Raw genomic sequence first — 26,508 nt, forward strand, 5'->3', positions numbered from 1 at the left:
ATATGTTCGGGCCCGTTGCCTCTCCCAGGGCCCCGCTTTCCCCGCCTGCAACTGGGAAGAGCAGCCACAGATGAGCCAGATGCTCAGCTCTTCTAGCGCCAGCCAAGATGGCTCATTCCAGCCCACAGGAACACAGGAAAGAGTTTGGATGACATGAACGGCTGCATAACAGACATTCTCAGCCTCAGGTTGACATGCCCAAATATCCCAGACACAAAACAGTAGAGAACACAGATCCTGAAAAAGGTCATCCGCTTAGCATTTGGTGCGCAAGACAAAACTGTCTCCAGAGACGCGCTGTTTGTTCCCCTCCTCTCTCTGCATGCATTGTGCTCAAAGCGAGGTTTTAAAGCAGCCGTTCCTCCGGTGCACAGAAACAGCGTACATAGAAACACCCATAGGAGACACAGGGTGATCCTGAATAGTTGCATTATGGGAAAGGGGAAAAGGGCTCCCTTATCCAGTTTTGCAACACCATCCATAATTGGTTAACAGTGGCGTAGCGCCAACGGGATGGGGGTGCGATGCCCCGGGCACGCACTCCAAAAGGGGCATGGCCGGGCGCGGGCGGGGCAGGCGCAGGGCGCGGGTGCACGCTGCCTCGGGTGCAGTTCCCTCTTGCTCCACCCCTCTGCTGGCGTCCAGGGGTACCTAACTGAAAGCTTTCAGATGTTCATGGATCTGGCAATTCCCCATCAGCTCCCTGCTGGCTATGGCCAGTTAGGAATTCTGAATGGGGCCACTGATGGGAATTGTAGTCCATGAACAGGAACCGCCTGCATGGAGGCTGGGGGCAGGGCTCGCACCTCGCCTGACGTTTCGAACCCCTGCCCCTGGGTGGCAAGTAGTGGGGTGCTCAGGAGCATGAATCTGTCTCCTATCGGAGCATGCCTCTTCTGCTTCTATGTAGAAAAAAGACACCAACTGCTCGGGCAAACTGAACCGATGTTGCAGCAAAATAACACTGCACAGAAGTCAAAGCACGAAGTACCGACAGTGCTCGTGTAACCCCATGCTCAGAATGGGTTGACCCAGTAAGGGGTGGAGACTCAAAGCAGCAGAAGGCTGCAGAGCTCATTTGGTGGAGACAAGGCTATCAGACTCGGACCTTGATTTGTATAAGCCCTTAACACCTTGTTAAGGGTTTTTAATGTTTGTAATGGGTGAGAGTTCTCCTCCTGAAACCTCTTTATCATGTTGAATCCTGTCTACCAAGCCCTTGGAGTCTTCAGGAGCCAACCCACTTGCAAAGAAGAATTGGACTTGGCAGTATCAGTAGACTGTAAATAGAAGGACTTGAAAATGCAACCTGAACAGGACCTTGAAGTGTGATGTTAAATGTTGATGTGATATGTTAAGAAAGTAAACCAATTTTGTTTTAAAAATTTATTGTTGCAAACTCATTCCAAGTTCTGCCCCACAGAACCCACAGATAGAGGTTACACTCGCTTGCTCGCTCTGGGAACATCAACTTGCTCGTTCAAAAATGAATCCTTCTGTTCAATTCTTTCTTCTGATTACTTTAATTTCGGTTGCGGAGAGACACAGACATATTTATAGCTGCTCCAAATGTTAGCAGTAGCCTTTGATTGCAATCCACCACATTTAGAGTGTCACACTTGGTAACATCCAGTGGAAAAAACAGACAAACAAACGTTTCTATGGAGACATCCATCTAAATAAATGCTCACTTGAGATCCAAGGCATGATGTCATTCACGTCTGCCTGCGGCCCTAGCAACCTGCCAGGGTTAACAGCAATATTTGGGGGTGGGGGGCGAGGGGGGGCGGGTAAAGTCAAGTAACGAGATAAAATTAGTAACTTTAGGGCCACACGCTCTTTCTTAATAGGTGGGACTCTGAGGTTTCCAGGAGCTCAGGACCATTTCATCAGTTTCTGCCAGCATGGCCTAACTGGCCATGCTGACAGGGGCCGATGGGAATTGTAGTTCCTGAACATCTGGAGAGCCGCAGGTTCCCTACCCCTGTTCTACAGCTTCCACAGTGGCTGTGCTTTGAAGGCAAAAAGCGGAGACTTTTATAGCCAAGGTTCTATTCTTATTGCTATCAGAAGTGAAGCAATATGGCTCAGGGCATGTCTGCGGTGTCAGATTCCCATCGCAGTTGCTGACCCCAGTAAACAATGAAAACGTGAGTGCCCAAAGGGATGGGTCAGGAGGCTGGCTTGAGCAGCAGAGTATCTGCAGAAAACGGAGCATGGGGCAAGAACTGATTTTTTTTAAGGCCTCCCCATCCTGGGCCCTAATAATGAGAAAAATGACTGCTTTGAGGAGGGCGAACCCTATGGCAAGGTTCTTCTGCGCAGTTTCCTTCCATCCCCAATACACACAGCAGCAGTGGCGTAGGAGGTTAAGAGCTCATGTATCTAATCTGGAGGAACCGGGTTTTCTTCCCAGCTCCGCCGCCTGAGCTGTGGAGGCTTATCTTGGGGAATTCAGGATTAGCCTGTGCACTTTACACACGCCCAGCTGGGGACCTTAAGAATACTGCTGAGCTCTCAGTTCCCACCCACTTCACAGGGTGTTTGTACAGAGGGGGAAGGGCAAGGAGATTGGGGTCCCTTTGAGTCTCCTACAGGAGAGAAAGGGGGGATATAAATCCAAACTCCTCCTCCTCCTCTTCCTCTTCCTCTTCCTCTTTTTCTTCTTCTTCTTAATAACAGGAATTTCCCAACCCACCTTTCTCCCCAATAGGAACCAAAGTGACTTACCTCATGCTCCTCTCCTCCATTATACCTTCACAACAGCCCTGTGAGGTAGGTTAGACTGACAGTGATCAAAGTCACCCAGTGAATCTCCATGGCACAAGTGTGGGGGAAACAGAATGTGGGAGGGGAAAGGGAGAGAACGGGAGGTAGAATGAGGGGAATGGTGACCACAAGGAGGGAAATACAATGGGGGGAAAGGGAAGGAAAAGGGTACAGAGGGAAAGGGCAGCAGAACAAGGAGAATGGAGAGTGGGAAACAGAATGGGGGAAAGATAGAGAAAGGCTGCTGGGGGGGCACGGGAGGATTGGCCGGGCTGTGCACTGCTGAGCCAGGGGGAGGCTCCCTTTGTTGCCTAAACCTTGTATGCCTCCAAGCAGCAGGAAGTATCCTGTCCCTCTGTGGCCCTGCTTCTGTTTCTTGGGGGGGGGGAGAGAACAGCCAAAATGTGCCCCCACGTGACTTTCAAAAGTGGCACCTGGGTCACATGCCCCCTCTAGCCCCCCCCCAATAAACTCCTGTGTTTGAGGTCTCTTACCAACATTCCTGGGAGATTTGGGCAGTGGTGGGATCCAAAAATTTTAGTAACAGGTTCCCATGGTGGTGGGATTCAAACTGTATGTGTGAGCTTCAATGGGGCTGGGCTGGGCACAACGGGGAAGGTGGCCGGGCATCTCCAAGGGCATTCCGGGCAGGGCTGTTGCAAGGACGCAGCCGGGCTGCACCAGTCCTGAGCTGGAAATGAATGCACGCAGGCGCAGGGTTGCCACGCACGCCGGGTGCACCTCCTGCTAGACTGCTTCAAGCCCTGGGCTTGCTACTGCTGAGTGAGGAGGGGAGTAACTAAGGCGCAAAATCACATGGCAAAATCACCCATTAGTAACCCCCTCTCTCGGCACACACAAATAATGAGTAACCTACTCTCGGGAACCTGTGAAAACCTGCTGGATCCCACCTCTGGATTTGGGCTCTCTCCATTGTGACAACACAGACATGATACAAAGCTTACAGTTTCAACAAGTAGACATAAATGCGCAACCCAGTTTTAACCTGTCTTCAGAAGTCATAAAGTTCAATAAGTACAGTTTGCTTTCCTTCAGTGCAGAAATCAGCCCTCGCAAAATAAAGAATACAGCGGAACCTCTATTTCATGGCAATCCGTCCTAAAAAAAAGAATCAATGGAAAAAAAACCAGAAACCGAAGTGAAAACCAGGGAAAACTTCTTCATAGGAATCAATGTAAATCCAATTATTCTGTTCTAGGTAATCTGAAAAAATATACCAAAACATATTTTTTGGTGAACACAAACAGTGTTTTAATGCTGAAAACAGTAGCAAACAACAACACTAGGACCAGCTTCAGGAGCCAGTGGACGAATGTCAGCACCAGAAAGCTGGGTCCAAGGAGAGGTCTGTTTCTGACGCCTCTTTAAGATTTGTTTGAAATGGGTACACATTGTCATTTAAAAGTTGCAGACACGCCTGCAAATGCTTTTGTCCGGCGGGGATTTTTTCTCCACAAAACCCCTGCACCTTTACTACAAACTCGAAGGAAACCGAGGCAAAAAAAGATGAAAACTCTAGACAAATTTTCACTGGAAAAAATCAATGAAAACCGAAACCGATGAAAACCAAAGGCAATGAAAACCGAAGTTCCACTGTATCAAGTTCTGTGCTTGAAAGGTGGGAAACGTCAACCTCCCTGAAGGGGCGGGAAATCTCCTGCTATTACAACTGATTTCCAGGTGACAAAGATCACCTAGGAGAAAATAGCTGCTTGGAAGATGGATTCTACGGCCTGATGCCCCATTTAAGTCCCTTCCCCAAATCCTGGCCTCCTCAGGCTCTGTCCCCCAAATCAAAATAAAATATTTCCTCTGTAATCCAGAGTTTAAAGCAGATAGCATGAGATTTCCAGGTGAGGAGGAGAAAAAGAGGAGGAGTTCAGATTTATATCCTGCCTTTTGGCTGCGTCTCTGCTTCTGCACAGATCCAAAAAGCTTATCTCTGCTAGAAATGAGGGAGCTTCAGTCCTTCCTAGTGGTGGCTCCATATTGAAAAAAAAATCTCTCCCTTTGGGTTTCTTCGTGGGAGTCTCTTCATATGCTTAAGTACTGCCACGGAAATTTGCCATCATCTAAAAGATCAGGGCTGTATAAACCAGGAATACCAATCTTCTCCTGAGTGCTGGCGCAACAGCTCCCTGTTCCCCTATACTTTGGGATCACACACCCTAAATCTGGGTCTGCTGTATATTTAGAACAGCTTGTTAATTATAAGTGCAGATGGGCTGCGACCAGAGCAAGGTGCAACTCTATCTCTCTGGTTCTATCTGTCTACAATGCTTTCCCACATCCCACAAAGTGAGCTGCTAAGCAGCAGCCTGTCCCAACGCTTATGGACTCAACTCTCATATCCCAGTTTTTACTGTTCAAGGTATAATGATATTTAGAACCGATCTGAGAGCTCTTTTACTACCTCTTAGAATTTATATGTTTCTCTCTAGACAAAACTGAAAATGTCTAAGCTACCGGAAATGTTTCTCCCCATGCAGAAATTTCTGAAGAAGTTACCGCATTTTTTAATCCATGTGTTCTACATGATATATATTATAGGGTTCTTTGGCTCTATCCACAGCTCAGGGAATTATTGGACCCATCAGCCCTGCTACTTGGCCATGCTGGCAGAGGCTGATGGGAATTGTAGTTCCTGAACATCTGGAGGGCCATAGTTTGAAGACCTCTGATATATAACAATGATCCTGTTTTTGTACTTGGAATGTATGGTACTTATGGCTTTATGCCTAATAAAGGTTTTTGGATTGGATTGGAACCCTGCCTTTCTCTTCCTTAGGAGACTGAAGGCGGCTGACAAACTCCTTTTCTTCCTTCTCCCCACAACAGACACCTTGTGGGAGGTGATGGGGCTGAGAGCAGGTCTAGAGAACTATGACTAGCCCAGGGACACCCAGCAGGCTTCATGTGTAGGAGCAGGGAACAAATCCAGTTTGCCAGATAAGGTCCACAGCTCATGTGGAGGAGTGAGGAATCCAACTCGGTTCTCAGTCCCAACAAACTGAAGGGCTTAACAGGATCACTCTGAATCCACCTTCATTTAAGGTTTGTTGTATAAATGCTTTTTAAACATCTGCATTGGAGAAATGCAAGCCATACGGTACATAAATCAAAACTTAATTTTAATAAAACATGTGGAGTTCAGAGTATTTGATCACTTCTGTCAACCTTCAGTATCATAGTGGAAAAACTCTAAAATCAGCCAAAGAAAAACAGACAAAAGACACAACAAAATACCTAAGCATTCCCATTCCCTTCCATTGTCAGTAGTATCTCTCTTGACGAATTATCTCCTCTTATAATTCCTGTCTGTAGGACGAAGATCTTTTCCCAAAACTCTGACCCTATTTTCTCCTTAGCTTCTAGCCCAGTGGTGGCGAACCTATGGCACGGGTACCAGAGGTGGCACTCAGAGCCCTCTCTGTGGGCACGTGCAAACAGAGTGCCCCACACACACATCTAGGCTGGCCTGGGCCGCTGGGCTTGATTATTAGCATTAAACCTAAGAGCTAGTTTAGGGGAAGCAGTGTAGGTAACCCTGTCAAGTGCTGTTAAACCCCACTGATTTTCATGTGAAGAACTTAAAGCACTCATCCTTAACTGGGAGTAAGTGCCTGCTCGTTGGCTGAGTAAACCCTCCAGGGTCGCGGATTCACCTTAAGCTGCACAGGTTGCTTCAAAGCAAAGCCATCGACTACCACTGCTTACTTCCCGAAAGTAACACACGCCTCGAGCCAACCGCTTTTTTTCTAAACTAAAACCTCAGTATTCAGGTTAAATGGCCGGTTGGCCTCCTTTGCGTAGCAAATAAGCGGCCCTTGCTGCAATTTGGGCACTCGGTCTCAAAAAGGTTCACCATCACTGCTCTAGCCAGACCCACTCTGAGGGCCATTAAGGAGTTGTGGAGATTGCCACGGGAGTGGCAGCCAAATTGCTCCTCGTTCCCCACAGCTTTCCCTTCCCTGTGCCATTCTCTCAACTCCAGAATGGGAAAAATAACACTCCCATTGCTGTTTCAGGTCAGGAAAACAGAACCGGGGCAGGAACCCCCCATATCGGCCACTGCAGTCCCACTCAATATCGGATCCCTGTGCAGCTTCTAAATAGAATTTCACAAAGAACTAGAAACCAGGTTTTGGCCTCCTGACAAAAATGCAGGAAAATTGGACTCAGGATGAAAACATATAAATATTACTTGGGTAATAGCCAGCAGTCAATGCAATGTCCCAAATACAGGTACTGAATGGAGTCCTATAGGAGCAGCAGTGGCGTAGGAGGTTAAGAGCTCGTGTATCTAATCTGGAGGAACCGGGTTTGATTCCCCGCTCTGCCGCCTGAGCTGTGGAGGCTTATCTGGGGAATTCAGATTAGCCTGGGCACTCCCACACACGCCAGCTGGGTGACCTTGGGTTAGTCACAGCTTCTCGGAGCTCTCTCAGCCCCACCTAACTCACAGGGTGTTTGTTGTGAGGGGGGAAGGGCAAGGAGATTGTCAGCCCCTTTGAGTCTCCTGCAGGGAGAGAGAAAGGGGGACATAAATCCAAACTCCTCCTCCCTCCTCCTCCCTCCCTCCTCCTCCCTCCTCCTCCTCCCTTTCTTCTTCTTCTCTCTTTCCTTCTCTTCTTCTTCTTCTTCTTCTTCTTCTTCTTCTTCTTCTTCTTCTTCTTCTTCTTCTTCTTCTTCTTCTTCTTCTTCTTCTTCTTCTTATAAATGCACAAGGGCTCATGAAGTCCCAATGTCCATCCTCCAGTAAGGAAAAAGGGCAGGTAATGCTGATTATTCCAAATTCCTCCCAGGCAGGTGGCAACCACAAAGCGTAGGAGGGAAAAGCGAAGAATGATGAAACACCCCCTGCGGTTAGGTGAGTATTTTCGCTGTATTCAAATATAGATGCAAAGGACTCTTTCTCAGGAAGCCTATGCAAAATTAATCTGGCCGCTTGGGTTTTAAGGGGTAAAAAGTCACACAACAAGTCTCATTTCTCCCCGGTTGCGGCTAAGCAGCAATCTCTATTACAAGTACGTTGCATAATTTCATGGCAGTATCTCTATTTGGGACATTGCAGTTTTCTTATTTGATAAACACTGTGTTCTTTTTGATGTTTGCAGCCCAAGTACAACCTTCCTGCCCTGTTGGCTTTTTCAGTTTGCCCGCTGTACTCTTTCACTCTTCCCCCTCCCCCTTCCCTTCCCCCCCCCCTTTGCTGTTTATGCCCGGCAAAGTTGCCAATATCGTAAAACGTTCTGACTGCATAAAGGTGTTAAATCCGCGGCCCTCCAGATGTTATGGACTACAGTTCCCATCATCCCCTGCCAGCATGATGCTGGCAGGGGGTGATGGGAGTTGTAGTCCATAACATCTGGAGGGCCACGAGTTTGACACCTATGGAGGATGCAACTTTTGCCTTCAGTCACATCATTTCACCCAATCAAGACGTTTCACGCTCAATTTCCCCGCCCCCGCTCATTCTGTCACTCAGTCACTTCACCCCTCACAGTCTTTCCACCTTCCCAGCCAATCACCTTGCTTTTCAAACCTGTCAAGAACTATCAACACAATTCACAATGTTTTCAGAAAGGATTCGCAGCACTTGCATGAGTTCTGTCGCAGGGAGGGTGACACAGTCAGTTACGCAACCTCAGTTTGCTGATGTATAAAGACCGCTATTTTGACACCATCCAAAGACCCCTTTTCACAGCCAACTAGCACTTTAGGTGAAACTCGACCAGTTAAAATTGACCAAGGAAAATCAAAATCATTGGGTCTTGGCGGCTATGTAGAAAACCACTCTCTAGCATAGAAGGCGCACACAAAATTTAAAGTGCAGTTTAGGTGTGGAGTGTGACATAGCCTGTTTGGGATGCTTGTTTGAAGTTTGTTGCTGTATTTGTATCCCAAGATTAAATTGTGAAATGCACAATATACTTTTCCGACAAACTATTCCCCTGAAGAAGACATTTGCTGAAAATGTGGATCTTTTACCGCAGAAGCCTGTTTTGGACTTAACAGCTGAGAACTTTAATGGCTTTGATCCTATGGAAGGAACATGCAAGGAACAGGGCATTCCAAAGCTAGGGGACGCCACGAAAAAGACCCTGTCATTCATGACCACCTGCTTGACTGCATTATGTCATTAAATCTACTGGGAAGTTGCCAAGAAAACTTAGCACTGTACCCCTTATGTGCCTTTCCAGTATGCATAGAGACTTTTCCGGCTGGATTAGATACTGGCAGCTTGCGGTATTTGGATGGTGTTTGTTCACCTACCTTATATATGCACCTTGCTTATATTGAACTTGCTTATATTATTTACATTTGCTTGTAAATTGCTATGTATGACTTGGATTAATGACATACAAATGATTTGCTATACTTGTATATATATTTTATTGAACGGTCCTTTACATTTCCTTTATTGAACGGCACTTTAAATTTTCTTTGCACCTTCTATGCTTGAGAGTGATTTTCTACACAGCAGCCAGGGGCACAGTGATTTCGTTTTTCCCTGCTACACCGTACACCTATTTGGGTTGTATAGCCCGGCATAGAATTCAACCAATAAACAGCAGCCAGAGAAACAGATCACTCACTTCTCATTTTTTTAAAAAAAATCTTGTTCCAGAAACCTGTGACATGTCAGACATGCAAGTAACAGGGCATTCCAAAGCTAGGGGCTGCCACAAAGAAGACCCTGTCATTCATGCCCACCTGCCTCACTTCAGAAAACGGAAGGGGTATAGGTGAGTGGGCTAAGAAATGGCAAATGAAGTTCAATGTAGCAAAATGTAAAGTGATGCACATAGGGGCAAAAAATCCAAACTTCACATACACGCTACAGGGGTCAGTGCTATCAGTCACAGACCAGGAAAGGGATTTGGGCATCTTAGTTGATAGTTCCATGGGAATGTCAACTCAATGCATGGCAGCTGTGAAAAAGGCAAACTCTATGCTGGGGATGATTAGGAAAGGATAATAAAACTGCAAGGATTGTCATGCCCTTATATAAAGCCGTGGTGCGACCGCACTTGGAGTACTGTGTTCAGTCTGGTCGCCACATCTCAAAAAGGATATCAAAGAGATGGGAAAAGTGCAGAGAAGGGCAACGAGGATGATTGAGGGACTGGAGCACCTTCCTTATGAAGAGAGGCTGCAGCGTTTGGGACTCTTTAGTTTGGAGAGGAGATGTCTGAGGGGGGATATGATTGAAGTCTATAAAATTATGCATGGGGTAGGAAATGTTGACAAAGGCCCTTTCCGCACACGCAAAAAAATGCGTTTTCAAACCACTTTCACAACTGTTTGCAAGTGGATTTTGCCATTCCGCACATCTTCAAAGAGCACTGAAAGCAGTTTGGAAGTGCATTATTCTGCATGTGCGGAATGAGCCAAAGAGAAATTTTTCTTTCTTTCTCACAATACTAGAACCAGGGGGCATTCATTGAAAATGCTGGGGGGAAGAATTAGGACTAATAAAAGGCAACACTTCTTCACGCAACGTGTGATTGGTGTTTGGAATAGGCTGCCACAGGAGGGGGTGATGGCCACTCACCTGGATAGCTTGAAAAGGGGCTTGGACAGATTGATGGAGGAGAAGTCGATTTATGGCTACCAATCTTGATCCTCCTTGATCTGAGATTGCAAATGCCTTAACAGTCCAGGTGCTCGGGAGCAGCAGCCGCAGAAGGCCATTGCTTTCACCTCCTGCATGTGAGCTCCCAAAGGCACCTGGTGGGCCACTGCGAGTAGCAGAGAGCTGGACTAGATGGACTCTGGTCTGAACCAGCTGGCTTGTTCTTATGTTCTTATGCTACATGGGCTAGCTGTACTACCAGGCTGTTCCTGGCAACCGGCGGGAGAGTTGGGGTGAGTGTGTGCAGTATTGCAGGAGATTCTTTAAATCAAGCCTCATGAACATACCGGAAGTGACAAGGTGTAGTTTCCAGTGACTATGTATTGTTGAAGGCCAGGGTACCCACAAAAGCCAGTTTTCAGTGACTCTCACAACCATGCCAGAACTGACAAAGGATAGCTCCAGGAATCGCTGGAAACTCTATGGTAAAACCACAGAGTTTTCAGCAATTCCTAGAGCTACCCTTTGTCCCTTCCCATAACAAATTCCAATAAGTACATATGCCCACCCACCCACCCACCCCCGGGCTCTCTGACAAGACTTTGGCAGATCCCGCATGGGTCATAAACAGCGGTGTGCAGACAGTAAAAATGCTGTTGCGAGGGAGGACGTCGCACAGCTGCTGCTGCTGGAGCAAAGCGGTAATGGCCTATTTTCTCCACAACTGCGTTTTTGTGACTCGACAAATGAGCGAGTCTTTTCAAAAACAGCAGCATCAGGTGGAAACTGCCATTTTTTGGCACACTGCTTTTTTTTTGTTGCTTACCTCCTCTTCCCTGCATAGCTCCGTGGGGGCGAGGGGACCCGCCTCCTGGTCCCCAATGCATTGCCATGGCCACAGGGGCGTGTACCCTCGTCTCTGCAGAGCTACGCAGGGAAGAGGAAGTAAGTTTTAAAAAGCAGCACGCCTCCATCTGGAGGCGGCGCCACGGGCAGTGGCAGCTCTGGGGCCGCACACACGGCATTGTGTGAATGGCCCTGGGGGTATACCCAGAGGTGGGATCCAGCAGGTTCTTACAGGTTCCCGAGAGTAGGTTCCTAATTATTTGTGTGTGCCGAGAGGGGGTTACTAATGGGTGATTTTGCCGCGGGATTTTTGCCTTAGTGACGCCCCTCCTCTCAGCAGTAGCGCGCAGAACTTGAAGCAGTCTAGCAGGTGGTGCACCGGCGTGCGTGGCAGCCTGCGCCTGCGTGCATTCGTTTCCCGCCCAAGGGCCGGCGCAGCGGCTGCGTCCTTGCCACAGCCCCGCCCAGGAATGCCCCGCCCCTGGAATAGCTGGCCATGCCCCCGTCGTGCCCCGCCCAGCCCCATTGGCACTACGCCACAGTTTGAATCCCACCACCATGGGAACCTGTTACTAAAAATTTTGGATCCCATCACTGGGTACACCGGTGTCATGTATACCGGTGCCCCGCCACTCCCTGGGCCCGTGCAGAATCTGCCTTCCTTTCAAAGCAGGCTGTCCGTTCCCATGGATGTGTTCCAGTTAATATGTATTCCTCTTAAACCTGGAATAATTGCATTCAAAAGCGCCCATTCAATTAGCAAAGAACCTGAAGGCCTTTCGCATGAGAAAATCATGGGGGGAGAAAATGCCACTGGAGAAAACACAGCACACCTACCCAGCTAATTATTACACTCAAAAAGATTCACAACTAAATAATTGCGGGGGAAGCAGGGGAAGGCAGGCAGGGTAATTACTTGATCTTGCTGAAGACAATGTCCACGTCCGTGAGAGTCACGTTCTTGCCGTCAATCACGTGGCAGTCTTTACACAGCTTGGACCAGTTTTTCCCGTGCATCTCTTTCCCCGTGGCTCTTGTGTCTCCGTGGATGGCGAATTTCTTGAAAGCCTCTTCAAGCGCGCTCAGCTCGTGGCCCGTGGCCCCTTCGAGGGAGCTGTTGGACCCACAGGACAGCCGTTTGGCCAATTTCTCTCGGGCTGGATCTGCTGGAGACTTTGGAGGGGTTCTATCCATGAGTTTGGCAGGCTTACTGGTATTATCAGCCATTATGCTAGAGAGAGAGAGAGAGAGAGAGAGAGAGAGAGAGAGAGAGAGAGAATTAGTTATATTCTCGGGGGAAAGGGAAAACCAAGCTGTATTTATGAATATAATGGCTTCTTGGCTTCATGTTCCTCTGCATGCTCTCCTTAGAGCTGAAATCTTCTCATTCCCATATCAGTGTTTGTTACTTGAATGTTTCAACATCATGAGTCAATTAGGCTTGGTTTGGGTGTAGAGTAAAATGAGGGACACCATTTTTAACCCCCGGTGTAAAAATATCTCCGGGCCACAAAAAAAAAGACGACCTCTCAGACTGAAAATGTTCCGGACAGAGATTAAAAAATGGCTGCCCAGTGAGCTTAATGGCTGAGTGGGGGTTTGAATCTGGGTCTCCCAAGTCTAACCACACTGGCTTTATATGGTCCTTCTCATTCTTATCAACACACCCCATAAACCAGTGATGGTTTCGAGACCGAGTGCCCAAATTGTAACCCAAAACCCACTCGTTTATCGCAAAGTGCCAACATGGCAATTTAACCTGAATACTGAGGTTTTAGTTTAGAAAAAACGGTTGGCTCCGAGGCGTGCGTTACTCAGGAGTAAGCTTGGTGATAGTCGGTGGCTTTGCTTTGAAGCAACCGTGCAACTCTTCCAACGGGTGAGTCATGACCCTAGGAGGGTTTACTCAGAAGCGAGCCCCATTGCCAACAACCGAGCTTACTCCCAGGTAAAGGTCCGCGCTTTAGTTCTTCTCATGAAAATCAGTGGGGTTTAACAGCGCTTAACAGGGTTACCTACACTGCTCCCCCAAAACTAGGTCTTAGGTTTAATGCTAATAATTGAGCTCAGCGACCCAGGCCAGCCTAGATGTGGGTGGGGCACTCTGTTTGCGCGTGCCCACAGAGAGGGCTCCGAGTGCCACCACTGCCATAAACTAATATATCACAACACTTAAAACTGTCATCCTGTGATTTGCTCTACAGAGAATATTACAATTTTCTAAAACCTAAATGCTTTTATCTAAGGACACGATCAAAGATATTAGATCTACACTGGATCCAGTGATTATTAGTTTTGTATATTAATATCAATGTATAAAGGCATCAGATACCATTGGTAAGAATCCTCAAACACTCCCAGATTTCTACTGTTACATGGGGTCAGAGAATTTCTACAGACTCCAGATTTATTTATACTTGCTACAAGTGAAAGAAATGAATATCATCAGTATACCGGGGACATTTTGCTCCAAGTCTTCACACAAATTTTTCCAACAGTTTCATACAGATCTTTTTTTAAAACTATTCCTCAGCTTTTTCCATGGCTCAAGGCATACAAACTCAAATGTAAAGTACACAATATGTCCCCAAAGAACACCCCCCTCCCCAAAACGCTGCCACCGACAATTCACTACAAGCCCCGGCAAATAAAATAACCTCGATCTCTTTAGACATGAAGTTAATAGTAAGTGGCCGGAAGGTAAACTTTGTTTCAGTAGCTGAGGCAGCAGATGTTGGTGGCAAAGAGATTTTAAACAAAAATCAGCCTTTGCTTGGGAGCGAGGATGGAATATAGAGGGGAAATGAGCCTTGAAGTCAAAAAGATGCCTCTCAGCACCATCTTTGGGTACCAGTTAGCCAACCAAGCAGGAATGGGACTCTTTAGTTTGGAGAGGAGACGTCTGAGGGGGGATATGATTGAAGTCTATACAATTATGCATGGGGTAGAAAATGTGGACAGAGAGAAATGTTTCTCTCTTTCTCACAATACTAGAACCAGGGGGCATCCATTGAAAATGCTGGGGGGAAGAATTAGGACTAATAAAAGGAAACACTTCTTCACGCAAAGTGTGATTGGTGTTTGGAATATGCTGCCACAGGAGGTGGCGATGGCCGCTAACTTGGATAGCTTTAAAAGGGGCTTGGACAGATTTATGGAGGAGAAGTCGATTTATGGCTACCAATCTTGAACCTCTTTGATCTGAGATTGCAAATGCCTTAGCAGACCAGGTGCTCAGGAGCAGGAGCAGCAGAAGGCCATTGCTTTCACATCCTGCACATGAGCTCCCAAAGGCACTGGTGGGCCACTGCGACTAGCAGAGTGCTGGACTAGATGGACTCTGGTCTGATCCAGCAGGCTAGAACATAAGAACATAAGAACTATGTTGGGCCACTGGTGGGCCACTGCGAGTAGTGGCCCACCTTCTTTTCAGGGACAAAAATCAACAGATCTTAAACCGGGGGTGTCCAACTCTGGTGCTTCAGATGTTTGTGGACTACAATTCCCATCAGCCCCAATTGGCCATGCCAGCAGGGACTGATGGGAATTGTAGTACATTATTATGTAGTACATTATTATGATGTAGTACATTATTATGTAGTACATTATTATGATGTCTTAAACTCTCTCTCTCTTGGTTTTGCTGCTGCTGCTGCTGCAAGATAGAGGCTTGTTTTTTTTAAAGAAGTTTGTTTCAAATAAAGTTTTAAAAAGCCTTCCCAATCATTGGGGAGGGCAAAAGCAGAGGGAGAAGGTGAACTAGAGCTGGAAAGAGACTGGCTTATATAGAAATCTCGATATAAGCACTTAAAGAAGCAGGGAGGAGCCAGCAACACGGAAGGGGGAGATGTGGAAGGTATGGACGACAGTGCAAGGGACTAGGAAGGATGGAGTTAGGAGGCTGGCTGTGGACAGAGGGACGAAATCTGGGGCAAAGCTGTGTTCACTAGAACATCTGCCCGCCCTGTCAGCAAAACAAAATTAAACTCGTGCTAGAAGTGCTTTTGCTTGTCCCACAGGGAGGATAGAAAGTGAAAGCGGGGTTTGAGGAAATAGGTCCATACAAGAAGTCTTGCTGCGATGGACATTTGCCCCATTGTGCAGCAGACACATTGTAAGTAATCGGACATTGTGAAAAGGGGGAGGAATGCCAAGCCCAGACATTTCTGGGTTCAGATCCACTCTAGAAAGTCAGGAACAGCTAGACCTCACTCAAACACAGCTGAAAACAAAATCTGACTGTGGATGACACATAAAGGGTGCATCCCAAACACAAACACATTCAAGCCCCCCTGATCTCAATGGGACTGGGTTATGTGCATCCATCTCCAAACAAAGCCCAGATCAGGATTTCAAAGTGCCCACAAGAGTTTCGCAAACTTTGGAACTCAGACAGACTGCTCAAAGGTCCCCCTTCCTATGGTCAAGGCATGCGAAAACGACGAGACAGCAGGACTTCCTGGTCACGTAGGGGACCGATTTTGCGCCCCCCACATGACCAGAAGAGTGGCGGCCCTTGTCCCTAGGCAGATACGCCTCTGGATTCAACGGTACAATGCAAGAGAAGCAAAACTGAAAAGATTCGGCAGGCTTGTCGAAGTAGCCTCAAAGTAATTATTACTATTAGGTTACAAAGAACTAAATACCCGGGAGTGCTTCCCACAAGCATCTTTTGATAAGAGGAACATCTCTAACTCCCCCTCCCCCTAATCTCTCAACTTGCGATATATGCTTGTATTTATTTATCAATATCCAGGCAACTTTGTAATAGTGACTATTTTTTTAAGCTGCGGTACAATAAAACACAAATCTGCTAAATAGCCACTGTGATGAGCAAGGGAGCATTTGCAATAATTGCCTTTGAGGGGCGGGGGGGGGGGTTTGAATGTTGGAAAGGAGGAGGAGGATGAGGAGGAGAAACAGTTTAATGGCTGACCAACAGGGGCGTAACGAGGCAAACTGTAGCCCTGGGCAAAACCTGAGTTGGATGCCCCCCCAATGGGTGGCCACTCCACCACGACCACATTTTTTTTTTTTGCACCAGGACACTGGTGCCTGCAGGGGGTGCATTTTTAGACATATCAGCACCAGATGATACCCTGAAATTTTGGTGCCGCTAGCCTAAAAACTGCGCCCCCTGCAGGCCAAAAATGGAAAACCACTAAAAATACCCAAAAACGAACCCTGCCTTTTGATGCCCCCCACAAGGTGGTGCCCTGGGCCGCTGCCCACCTTGCCCAGTGGGCATTACGCCCCTGCTGACCAACCATGGAATTTGGAGGGAAAGGGTCTGAGGGATTTCCTGGTTATGCAGAGAATCTAATAGAAACTTTAGGATTTGACAGGTAGGCAAGGTTTGGGGGTCATTCCCCTCAGAAACACTTAAAGGTCAAGAATCTACCTATCAAGAATCTCTCAAAGCTCTTGAACTAGATATACACCCTCAGATCCAGTTCTCAGTTACTCTGTGACATAAATCCTGAAGACAGGAGTCTCAAGGCACACGGAAGATAATTACCAAATTATGTAGGGTGGTGAGAACCACAAAGGATTGCGAAGAGCTCCAAGCGGACCTTGATAAATTAGGTGAGTGGGCTCAGAAATGGCAAATGCAGTTCAATGTAGCAAAATGCAAAGTGATGCACATAGGGGCAAAAAATCCAAACTTCACATACACGCTACAAGGGTCAGTGCTATCAGTCACAGACCAGGAAAGGGATTTAGGCGTCTTAGTCGATAGTTCCATGGGAATGTCAACTCAATGCATGGCAGCTGTGAAAAAGGCAAACTCTATGCTGGGGATCATTAGAAAAGGAACTGATAATAAAACTGCAAAGATTGTCATGCCCTTATATAAAGCAGTGGTGCGACCACACTTGGAGTACTGTGTTCAGTTCTGGTCACCGCATCTCAAAAAGGATATTGAGGAGATAGAAAAAGTGCGGAGATAGAAAATTGAGGAGATAGAAAAAGTGCAGAGAAGGGCAACAAGGATGATTGAGGGACTGGAGCACCTTCCCTATGAGGAGAGGCTGCAGCGTTTGGGACTCTTTAGTTTGGAGAGGAGACGTCTGAGGGGGGATATGATTGAAGTCTATAAAATTATGCATGGGGTAGAAAATGTTGACAGAGAGAAATTTTTCTCTCTTTCTCACAATACTAGAACCAGGGGGCATCCATTGAAAATGCTGGGGGGAAGAGTTAGGACTAATAAAAGGAAACACTTCTTCACGCAACGTGTGATTGGTGTTTGGAATATGCTGCCACAGGAGGGGGTGATGGCCACTAACCTGGATAGCTTTAAAAGGGGCTTGGACAGATTTAATGGAGGAGAAGTCGATTTATGGCTACCAATCTTGATCCTCCTTGATCTGAGATTGCAAGTGCCTTAACAGTCCAGGTGATCGGGAGCAACAGCCGCAGAAGGCCATTGCTTTCACATCCTGCACGAGAGCTCCCAAAGGCACCTGGTGGGCCACTGCGAGTAGCAGAGAGCTGGACTAGATGGACTTTGGTCTGATCCAGCTGGCTTGTTCTTATGTTCTTATGTTCTTAAGATGCTCTGCCACTGAGCCATGGGTTAGGTACACCCTGATTGTAAAAACAGAAAGCCCTACTGCTCAGCTACATCCAGAGGGAACCGAGCATTTAATTGAAGCTGCCAGATGAGCCCGGCACTCGGGATGCTGTGATTTTTTTCCCACAGCGGCAACTCCAGAATTATGGAATAAAAACAAATGATTTCCCACAAAACCACCAGCACACATTCAGTCATTGTTCTGAGCAGGAATCAGATAGCATGTTGTAGTGGGTAAAAACAGAGTAAGGTCTAATCTGGAGAACTAGGTTTGTTTCCCCCTTCCTCCACATGAAGCCTGCTGGGTGACCCTGGGATACTCACAGTTCTCTCAGAACTCTCTCAACCCCACCTACCTCACAAGGGCCCTTTCTGCACGGGCCAATAAACATGGGTTAAGGGCAGAGGTGGGATCCAGCAGGTTCTCACAGGTCCCCGAGAGTAGGTTACTAATTATTTGCGTGTGCCGAGAGGGGGTTACTAATGGGTGGTTTTGCCACGTGATTTTTGCCTTAGTGACGCCCCTCCTCTCAGCAGTAGCGCGCAGAACTGGAAGCCGTCTAGCAGGAGGTGCACCGGCGTGCGTGGCAGCCTGCGCCTGCGTGCATTCGTTTCCCGCCCATGGACCGGCGCAGCGGCTGCATCTTTGCCACAGCCCCGCCCCGGAATGCCTGGCCACGCCCCTGTCGTGCCCCGCCCAGCCCCATTGGCGCTACGCCACAGTTTGAATCCCACCACCACGGGAACCTGTTACTAAAAATTTTGGATCCCACCACTGGTTAAAGGCAGGATAAAACCCAGGTTGTGGGGAACCTGCTTCTAATGCTAGTCCACTCCGTGCCCCCCCCCCGGGGTTTTCCAGAATTGTGATTTGTGCTATTCTTTTGTTTTAATGTGCCTCACAGCCGAGGCCAAGGAAAAGGCCCCAGGTAGGAGGTGTGTCGTGCAGCTGAGCTTTTTTCTTTAACCTCCCGGCTCCCATCTGCAGAGCCACACAGCCACTTCTGGAACATGAGATGTCAGGAAAACTCTGGGGATTCATGTGTGCCTGTCTGTGTAGCTGCGCATCAGTAAGGTTTTTTTTAAAGCACCTCTGTGTGAAGGAATGCACCATGGTTAATACGCTGGCTGTCCACAGGATGGCAAGTCAGATTGTGATATTTTGTAACCTTATTTTTGACCACTGAGGAAGGCCCATGGGCTGAAACGCGTTTGGGTTTAAAAGTGTTGCATAAGATTTTATGTATTATGTTGTGATCTTCGTTGATGTATGTTTGGAAGCCTATTTAGGGCCTTTCATTATGACGTTTTGGTTTCCATTTGAAAAAAACCCACACTTGTATTTTTGCTACGTAGCAGCTTCCATTTGAAAAGGCCCAATTTTGTCTTTACCTTTTGGTTAATTCAATTCCGCAGGGCCTGCAAGACATTACTATTCCACTAGGCCTATAATTGCGGGGAGCAACGGGGAGTTATAGGTCCATCTTGGCTGGCCTACCTTCTTACAACCCCCTTTTCCCTCCATCTTTTATCAAATTGAAGGGAGGGTAAGTTGCCCACCCTTGGTTACGTTTGTAGCACCATCTGCGTATTGTTTGTTGAATTACATATTTTATATTACTATTTTATATAGCTTTACTGGGACCTTGCTATATAATTTTATATAGCATACATTTGCTATGTCATTTTATATACCATAACATTTTATGCAATTTTATATAGCATTACAGGGACCTTGCTATGTAATTTTATTGTATACCTATGTTCTGAGCCGCTCCAAGCCCACTTGGGTGGGAAAGGGAGAGGCATTAAACCAAATTATTAACAACAACAATATTCTGTCAAGACGCAATTGTGGCCGGAGTTTCCTGCCGCTGGATTAGTTTAAGCCCATGCTCTGTATCACAAATCTGTTTATTATTATTCTCGTGCTCCTGAAAACCCAAGATGTAGGGCTGAGAGAGTGAAATCCATACAACTGTAACGTCTCCCCCCACATCTCTCGTCCCTCCTGAACGGAAATTGTCAGTGAGAATTAGTGAAGTTAATCCAAGCGGGTTGAAATTTTGCTTAAGCCAACATAATATCGCTTGGAATCAGTCCGTGTGTTTCGAGCACCATCAGGCTTCTCCTGTAATCCTGAGTTTTTCGGCTGCAAGCTGCCACAGACAAGACTCTGGAGAGCAGCACAGCAAATATTCTAAATAAAAAACAATAAAGATCATATATTCCATGGCCAATGACGTTTGCCTTTGGGACCTACTGCATCCTAGCATCTACCACCACAGTCATTATTGAGAGTGGAAGCTTAAGAACATAAGAACAAGCCAGCTGGATCAGACCAGAGTCCATCTAGTCCAGCTCTCTGCTACTCGCAGTGGCCCACCAGGTGCCTTTGGGAGCTCACGTGCAGGATGTGAAAGCAATGGCCTTCTGCGGCTGTTGCTCCCGAGCACCTGGTCTGCTAAGGCATTTGCAATCTCAGATCAAAGAGGATCAAGATTGGTAGCCATAAATCAACTTCTCCTCCATTAAATCTGTCCAAGCCCTTTTTAAATCTATCCAGGTTAGTGGCCATCCCCACCTCCTGTGGCAGCATATTCCAAACACCAATCACGTGTTGCGTGAAGAAGTGTTTCCTTTTATTAGTCCTAATTCTTCCCCCCAGCATTTTCAATGAATGCCCCCTGGTTCTAGCATTGTGAGAAAGAGAGAAAAATTTCTCTCTGTCAACATTTTCTACCCCATGCATAATCTTATAGACTTCAATCATGTACCCCCTCAGACGTCTCCTCTCCAAACTAAAGAGTCCCAAACGCTGCAGCCTCTCCTCATAGGGAAGGTGCTCCAGTCCCTCGTTGCCCTTCTCTGCACTTTTTCTATCTCTTCAATATCCTTTTTGAGATGTGGCGACCAGAACTGAACACAGGACTCCAAGTGCGGTCGCACCACGGCTTTATATAAGGGTATGTAGGGCTGGGTTTTCTACCCAGGGTCAGGGCTTGCATCTGTCTCTGGAATGTTGTCTGTGGCCAGTTAGCCACGGGGTAGCTGCCACATGCTGGCAGTGGGAACACGTCGGGGTGAGAAATCTTGTCCCGACGTGCTTCCTCCCTGCGGCATGCTGAGAGAGGAAATGCATTGGGCAAGGTTTCTTGTCCAGATGCGCTTCTTCTTGGCCCACCTGTGCTTCTCACTTTCCCAGTGAAAAGCTAGAGCACTTCCGGCACGAGTGCCAGAGCAGGGCAAGGGCAGGGCAGAGCCGGCCAAGGGTAATCGGCCTGTGAGTTACTTACTCTTTATTGGGGCAGGGCTCCTAGCGCACGTCTGGCATTCAAGCAACATGGGGCAATATCTAAGAAGAAGAAAGTCTTGGAAGAAGGGCTCAACGGAACAGGTAACTCTTCTTGCTTCTTGCTTGTGAGCAGCAGTGGCGTAGGAGGTTAAGAGTTCGTGTATCTAATCTGGAGGAACCGGGTTTGATTCCCAGCTCTGCCGCCTGAGCTGTGGAGGCTTATCTGGGGAATTCAGATTAGCCTGTACACTCCCACACATGCCAGCTGGGTGACCTTGGGCTAGTCACAGCTCTTCTGAGCTCTCTCAGCCCCACCTACCTCACAGGGTGTTTGTTGTGAGGGGGGAAGGGCAAGGAGATTGTAAGCCCCTTTGAGTCTCCTGCAGGAGAGAAAGGGGGGATATAAATCCAAACTCATCTTCTTCTTCTTCCCCTCAGGATCCAACTCCGGCTGAGGTGGTTGATGGACCCACAATTCTAATCCGACCTGACACTGAACTGATGAAGAGGCAGCCCCGCTGGAAACAGTGGTGCAGGCAGCAATATTCCACTGACGTTTCAAGTCCCGTGGCTTATCACCAACCCCTTCTATATGCAGAAAAAAATTACTCATTCAGACGATGCACATAGAATACAGAGCAGAAGGTTTGCAATGCAGAAAATATGAGGCAAATATGAGGCAAATATGAGGGAGCAACAGCCAATCCTGATTCCCTGGTGTGAATACGCATGTGAGGCACATTTGCTCACATGAGTTTGTTACCACTGACACCTAAAATTCACCTAAATCTAAAATTCACCTAAGAGAAAAGTGGTATAGTGCACGAATTGAGAGTGCCCACGGGTCGAGGCTTCCAACTGAAGATTTGATTGGCCGGGCCAATTTTTTAAAACGTTGCACGAGGATCTTCACTGAGTGACTGATGGTAAGCTGTGGCCGACATTTTGTGGCTACCCCCTTCTTCCGCAGTCATTTTGTGGTTCTGTCAGAATTTCCAAAGGCAGGATCCAAACATTCTTGAGCGTTTACAGAAGAAACACACACAATTACATGTCCTTAAACCAGAAGTGGGATCCAAAAATTTTAGTAACAGGTTCCCATGGGGGTGGGATTCAAACTGTGGCGTAGTGCCAATGGGGCTGGGCGGGGCATTCCGGGGGTGTGGCTCGGCATTCCGGGGGCGGGGCATTCCTGGGCAGGGCTGTGGCAAGGACGCAGCCACTGTGCCGGTCCTTGGGTAGGAAACAAATGCACACAGGCGCAGGCTGCCACGCACACCGGTGTACCTCCTGCTAGACTGCTTCAAGTTCTGCGCGCTACTGCTGAGAGGAGGGGCATCACTAAGGCAAAAATCACGTGGCAAAATCACCAATTAGTCACCCCCTCTCAGCACACACAAATAGTTAGTAACCTACTCTCGGGAACCTGTGAGAACCTGCTGGATCCCACCTCTGCCTTAAACTCAGCTGCACCACTGCCAGTTAGTGGCCTTTTACTCTGTTCATAATGCCACACAAAAGCATCTGGTTTGGCTCCTCAGGGTCAAAGGAAAAAGCCCTCAGAAGAAGCTCCGACTCCTCCTTTCTTTTTATTGCTACCTCTGATATTTCCAGAACTGAGTTGCATCACTGATGTGAGCCCTGGGGTGGTCAGTCATGCGTAAAACACACACTCAAGTTTCCATCGCCGCCAAGGAACCGTGTTTTTAAAATTACAATATTTTAACACGGTAAAAAAAGCCACAGGTACTCAGAAGTAATCATGATACTAAAAGGACCAAATACCCCAGTTTTGTCAGAACGTGTGTTTAGATGAGCAAAATCTAAATGACAGCTGGCCCCTCCTTCTAGCAGGTGCTGTGTGCAGATTAGGTCTGAGTGCACAGCTTGAACCGTGTGCAAAACCTGATAAGGTGAGGGCACCTGATTGGTACCACTTTTGTATATAGTGAGCACAGACAGCAGAGTGAGGTTTGCCTGCCAACACCTGTGGTCTGGCGAAGCACTCTGTCAGTAGATAGCAATAAATAGGACTGCCCTGGTGACTGTGTGTCTTGTCAGTTCTTGTCTACATTGCGTCCTGCAAGGTGGTCTACCCCGAGTAAATCCGCTGCTACAACAAGTTTCCATTCTCAATCACTTACGGCAGCGGTGTCCAACTCTGGCGCTTCATGGACTACATGGACTTCGTGGACTACAATTCCCATCAGTCCCTGCTGGCATGGCCGAGCACCAGAGTTGGAGACCTCTGATTTTCAGACTCCCAGTATGGTCTGCAGAAGCATCAGGTGACTCCCCTCGGGCGGGCGAAGGCCTGTTCTTTAGCCGGAGCAAGAGTTCCCTGGTGGCGCTCACAATGGCCGCTGTGTCTCAGCATCAGCTGGCACAATAGACAATTCCTCTGTCAAGGAGAGAGTCCACTCCAGGACAGACGAGGCTGCGGCGCAGAGGGGCTACAATCTTCTTATTCTATCAACTATATAACAGACACTTGTCCCTGTCAGGTTCATCAAGCGCAATGTAACTAAGAGAGTACAGTATTTTCACTGTCATACGATTTTCTGCCCATTCTTTATCAGCTGACGGAGACGAAGCACCCAAGACCCTTACAAATAAAGAGACGCTCCCAACATATAACGGATAGTTATTGTTGTCTAAATTGTCCTCTTAGCTGCCTTGCCCCCCAACCCGGGCTTTCCTCCCTCACTGGGGTCAAATAAGAGCAATCAAGAGGTTTTGGATTTGTGGTATTTTCCGTTTTCTCAAAGGAAACCCTTTCCTTATGGACTCCACGGATTTAGCAGTCGACTCTACATTAGCCTGCTATCAACCAGTGTTTTCCTCTTTTCCCCTAGTGCTCTGGTCCCCTAGGAGCAGCAGTGGCGTAGGAGGTTAAGAGCTCGTGTATCTAATCTGGAGGAACCGGGTTTGATTCCCAGCTCTGCCGCCTGAGCTGTGGAGGCTTATCTGGGGAATTCAGATTAGCCTGTACACTCCCACACACGCCAGCTGGGTGACCTTGGGCTAGTCACAGCTTCCCGGAGCTCTCTCAGCCCCACCTTCCTCACAGGGTGTTTGTTGTGAGGGGGGAAGGGCAAGGAGATTGTCAGCCCCTTTGAGTCTCCTGCAGGAGAGAAAGGGGGGATATAAATCCAAACTCTTCTTCTTCTTCTTCTTCTTCTAGAAGAGGGGGGGGGGAATGTGTACGTAGGGGAAATCCCACCCCACTCTCTCCTCCTCTCCCTCAGTCAGAGCTACTCCCATCCCATGTAGCTGGATCCCGGTGTTTTGTGCAATAAAGTGCATTGGGCAATGTGAGCGAGGTTTTGCAAACAGCGATGTCACGTCAATTGCCTTTAAGAGAACAGACCTTTAATAACTAAGCGTAAATCCTAGCACAAACAATGTGAAGGCAGATGGGAGATAATCACAGCACGGCTCAATATATCACAGACCAGTGGTGGCGAACCTATGGCACGGGTGCCAGAGGTGGCACTCAGAGCCCTCTCTGTGGGCACGCATGCACAGAGTTCGTCATGTGATAATAGTGCAATTATTTCAGGGAGATTATTAGCATTAAACCTAAGACCTGGTTTTGGGGAAGCAGTGTAGGTAACCCTGTTAAGCACTGTTAAACCCTACTGATTTTCATGCGAAGAACTACAGTGCGATCCTTTACCTGGGAGTAATCTTGGTTGCTGGCAATGGGGCTTGCTTCTGAGTGAACCCTCCTAGGGTCGTGATTCACCCGTTCGAAGTGTTGCACAGTTGCTTCAAAGAAATACCACTGACTACCACCAAGCTTACTCCCGAGTAACCTGCGCCTTGGAGCCAACCGAATTTTCCTATACTAAAACCTCAGTATTCATAGGTTGAATTGCCATGTTGACACTTTGTGATAAATAAGTGGGTTTTAGGTTGCAGTTTGGGCACTCGGTCTCGAAAAGGTTCGCCATCACTGTCACAGACCCTCAAAAGACCTGTACTTGTAAGACATCAACACTCCGCTGTCAGGAATGGACACAAAAATTAGAAGCTTGACAGTCCTTGGGTGATGGCACACACGTCTAGAACTTGAACACAGATCTCCCTTCTTGGCACATTTTGTCCATCTATTTTTATTTTGATTATTACATTTGTACTCCGCCCAATTCCCAGCCACAGCTGGGCTCAGGGCAGTTCACAATCAGAGGTTAAACCCCCAATTCAAAGTACATCAGATTAAAACACTACAATGTAAAAGTACCAGTTTAAAACCGTTTCTATGTAAGTCATTAAAAAATAATCAATACGTAGGTGGCTGCCAATTAATAAACTCAAGCCGAGGTACCTTTCTCCCCGCACTCTCTCATTTTATTTACTGCAGGGGTAGGGAGAAAAAGGGAGGATGGCTCGTGCATCAGATGGAAAAGAGCAGTTAGCACTGCTGACGCTAGGGCCCCTTCCGCACACGCAAAATAATGCATTTTCAAACCACTTTCACAACTGTTTGCAAGTGGATTTTGCCATTCCGCACAGCTTCAAAGAGCACTGAAAGCAGTTTGAAAGTGCATTATTCTGCATGTGCGGCATGAGCCTAGGGTAGATATAGGGATATGAATAGGGATATGGGGTGTGTCTGGGTGTGTGTGTGGGGTGGGGGCTATTTTGAATGGAATGTACAAATCCCAGGATGGCCTCAGCCATCGGCCCAGTGGGACATCTCTGTTTTGCAGGCCCTACAGAACTGACTAAGGTCCGACAGGGCTAAAGCTAACTAAGCAACAGGTACTCAATCCAATCCAATCCAAAAACCTTTATTAGGCATAAAACCAGAAGTACCATACATTCCAAGTACAAAAACAGGATCATTGTTACATATCATGTAGAACACGGATTAAAAATGTAATAACTGCTTCAGAAATTTCTACATGAGGGCTATTCAATAGCTTAGACGTTTTTAGTTTGTCTGAGAGAAACATAAATTCTAGAGGTAGTAAAGCTCCCAGATCGGGTCTAATATCATTATACCTCGAACAGTAAAGCAGGATATGAGGGATTGAGTCCATAGCGTTGGGACAGTAGCGACAACAACGCTCACTTTGTGGGATGTTAAGGAAACGACCTTGAAGATAGAGGGGAATGAGTTGCACCTTGCTCTGGTCATGACCCATCTGCACTTATAATTAACAAGCTGTTCTAAATATACAGCAGGGCTAGATTTCGGGGGTGTGATCCCAAAGTATAGAGGGGAACAGGAGCTTTGTGCAGCACTCAGGAGAGATTGGTATTCCTGGTCGTACAGTCTGATCTTTAGACGATGGTAAATTTCTGTGGCGGTAAGCATATGAAGAGACTCCCATGAGAACCCCAAGGAGAAGATTTTTTTTTTCAATATGGAGCCACCACTTTGAAAGCTGAAGCTCCCTCATTTCTAGCAGA

The 26,508-nt window shown here is 47.3% G+C and overlaps 1 protein-coding gene across 3 annotated transcripts in view; it reads right to left on the reverse strand.

Annotated features, from left to right (window-relative positions):
• Nucleotides 1–26,508, reverse strand: part of LOC125441350 (tubulin polymerization promoting protein) — a 49,191-nt gene that overhangs the window by 7,660 nt on the left and 15,023 nt on the right. For all 3 annotated transcript variants that reach the window (XM_048511886.1, XM_048511884.1, XM_048511885.1), the window contains exon 2: nucleotides 12,132–12,446. In XM_048511886.1, the coding sequence (XP_048367843.1) occupies nucleotides 12,132–12,442 (311 nt within the window). In that variant the 5' untranslated portion in view covers nucleotides 12,443–12,446. The remainder of the gene's footprint in view (nucleotides 1–12,131; nucleotides 12,447–26,508) is intronic.

This window comes from Sphaerodactylus townsendi, linkage group LG11, assembly GCF_021028975.2.
Source record: "Sphaerodactylus townsendi isolate TG3544 linkage group LG11, MPM_Stown_v2.3, whole genome shotgun sequence".
NCBI classification, from domain to species: Eukaryota; Metazoa; Chordata; class Lepidosauria; order Squamata; family Sphaerodactylidae; genus Sphaerodactylus; species Sphaerodactylus townsendi.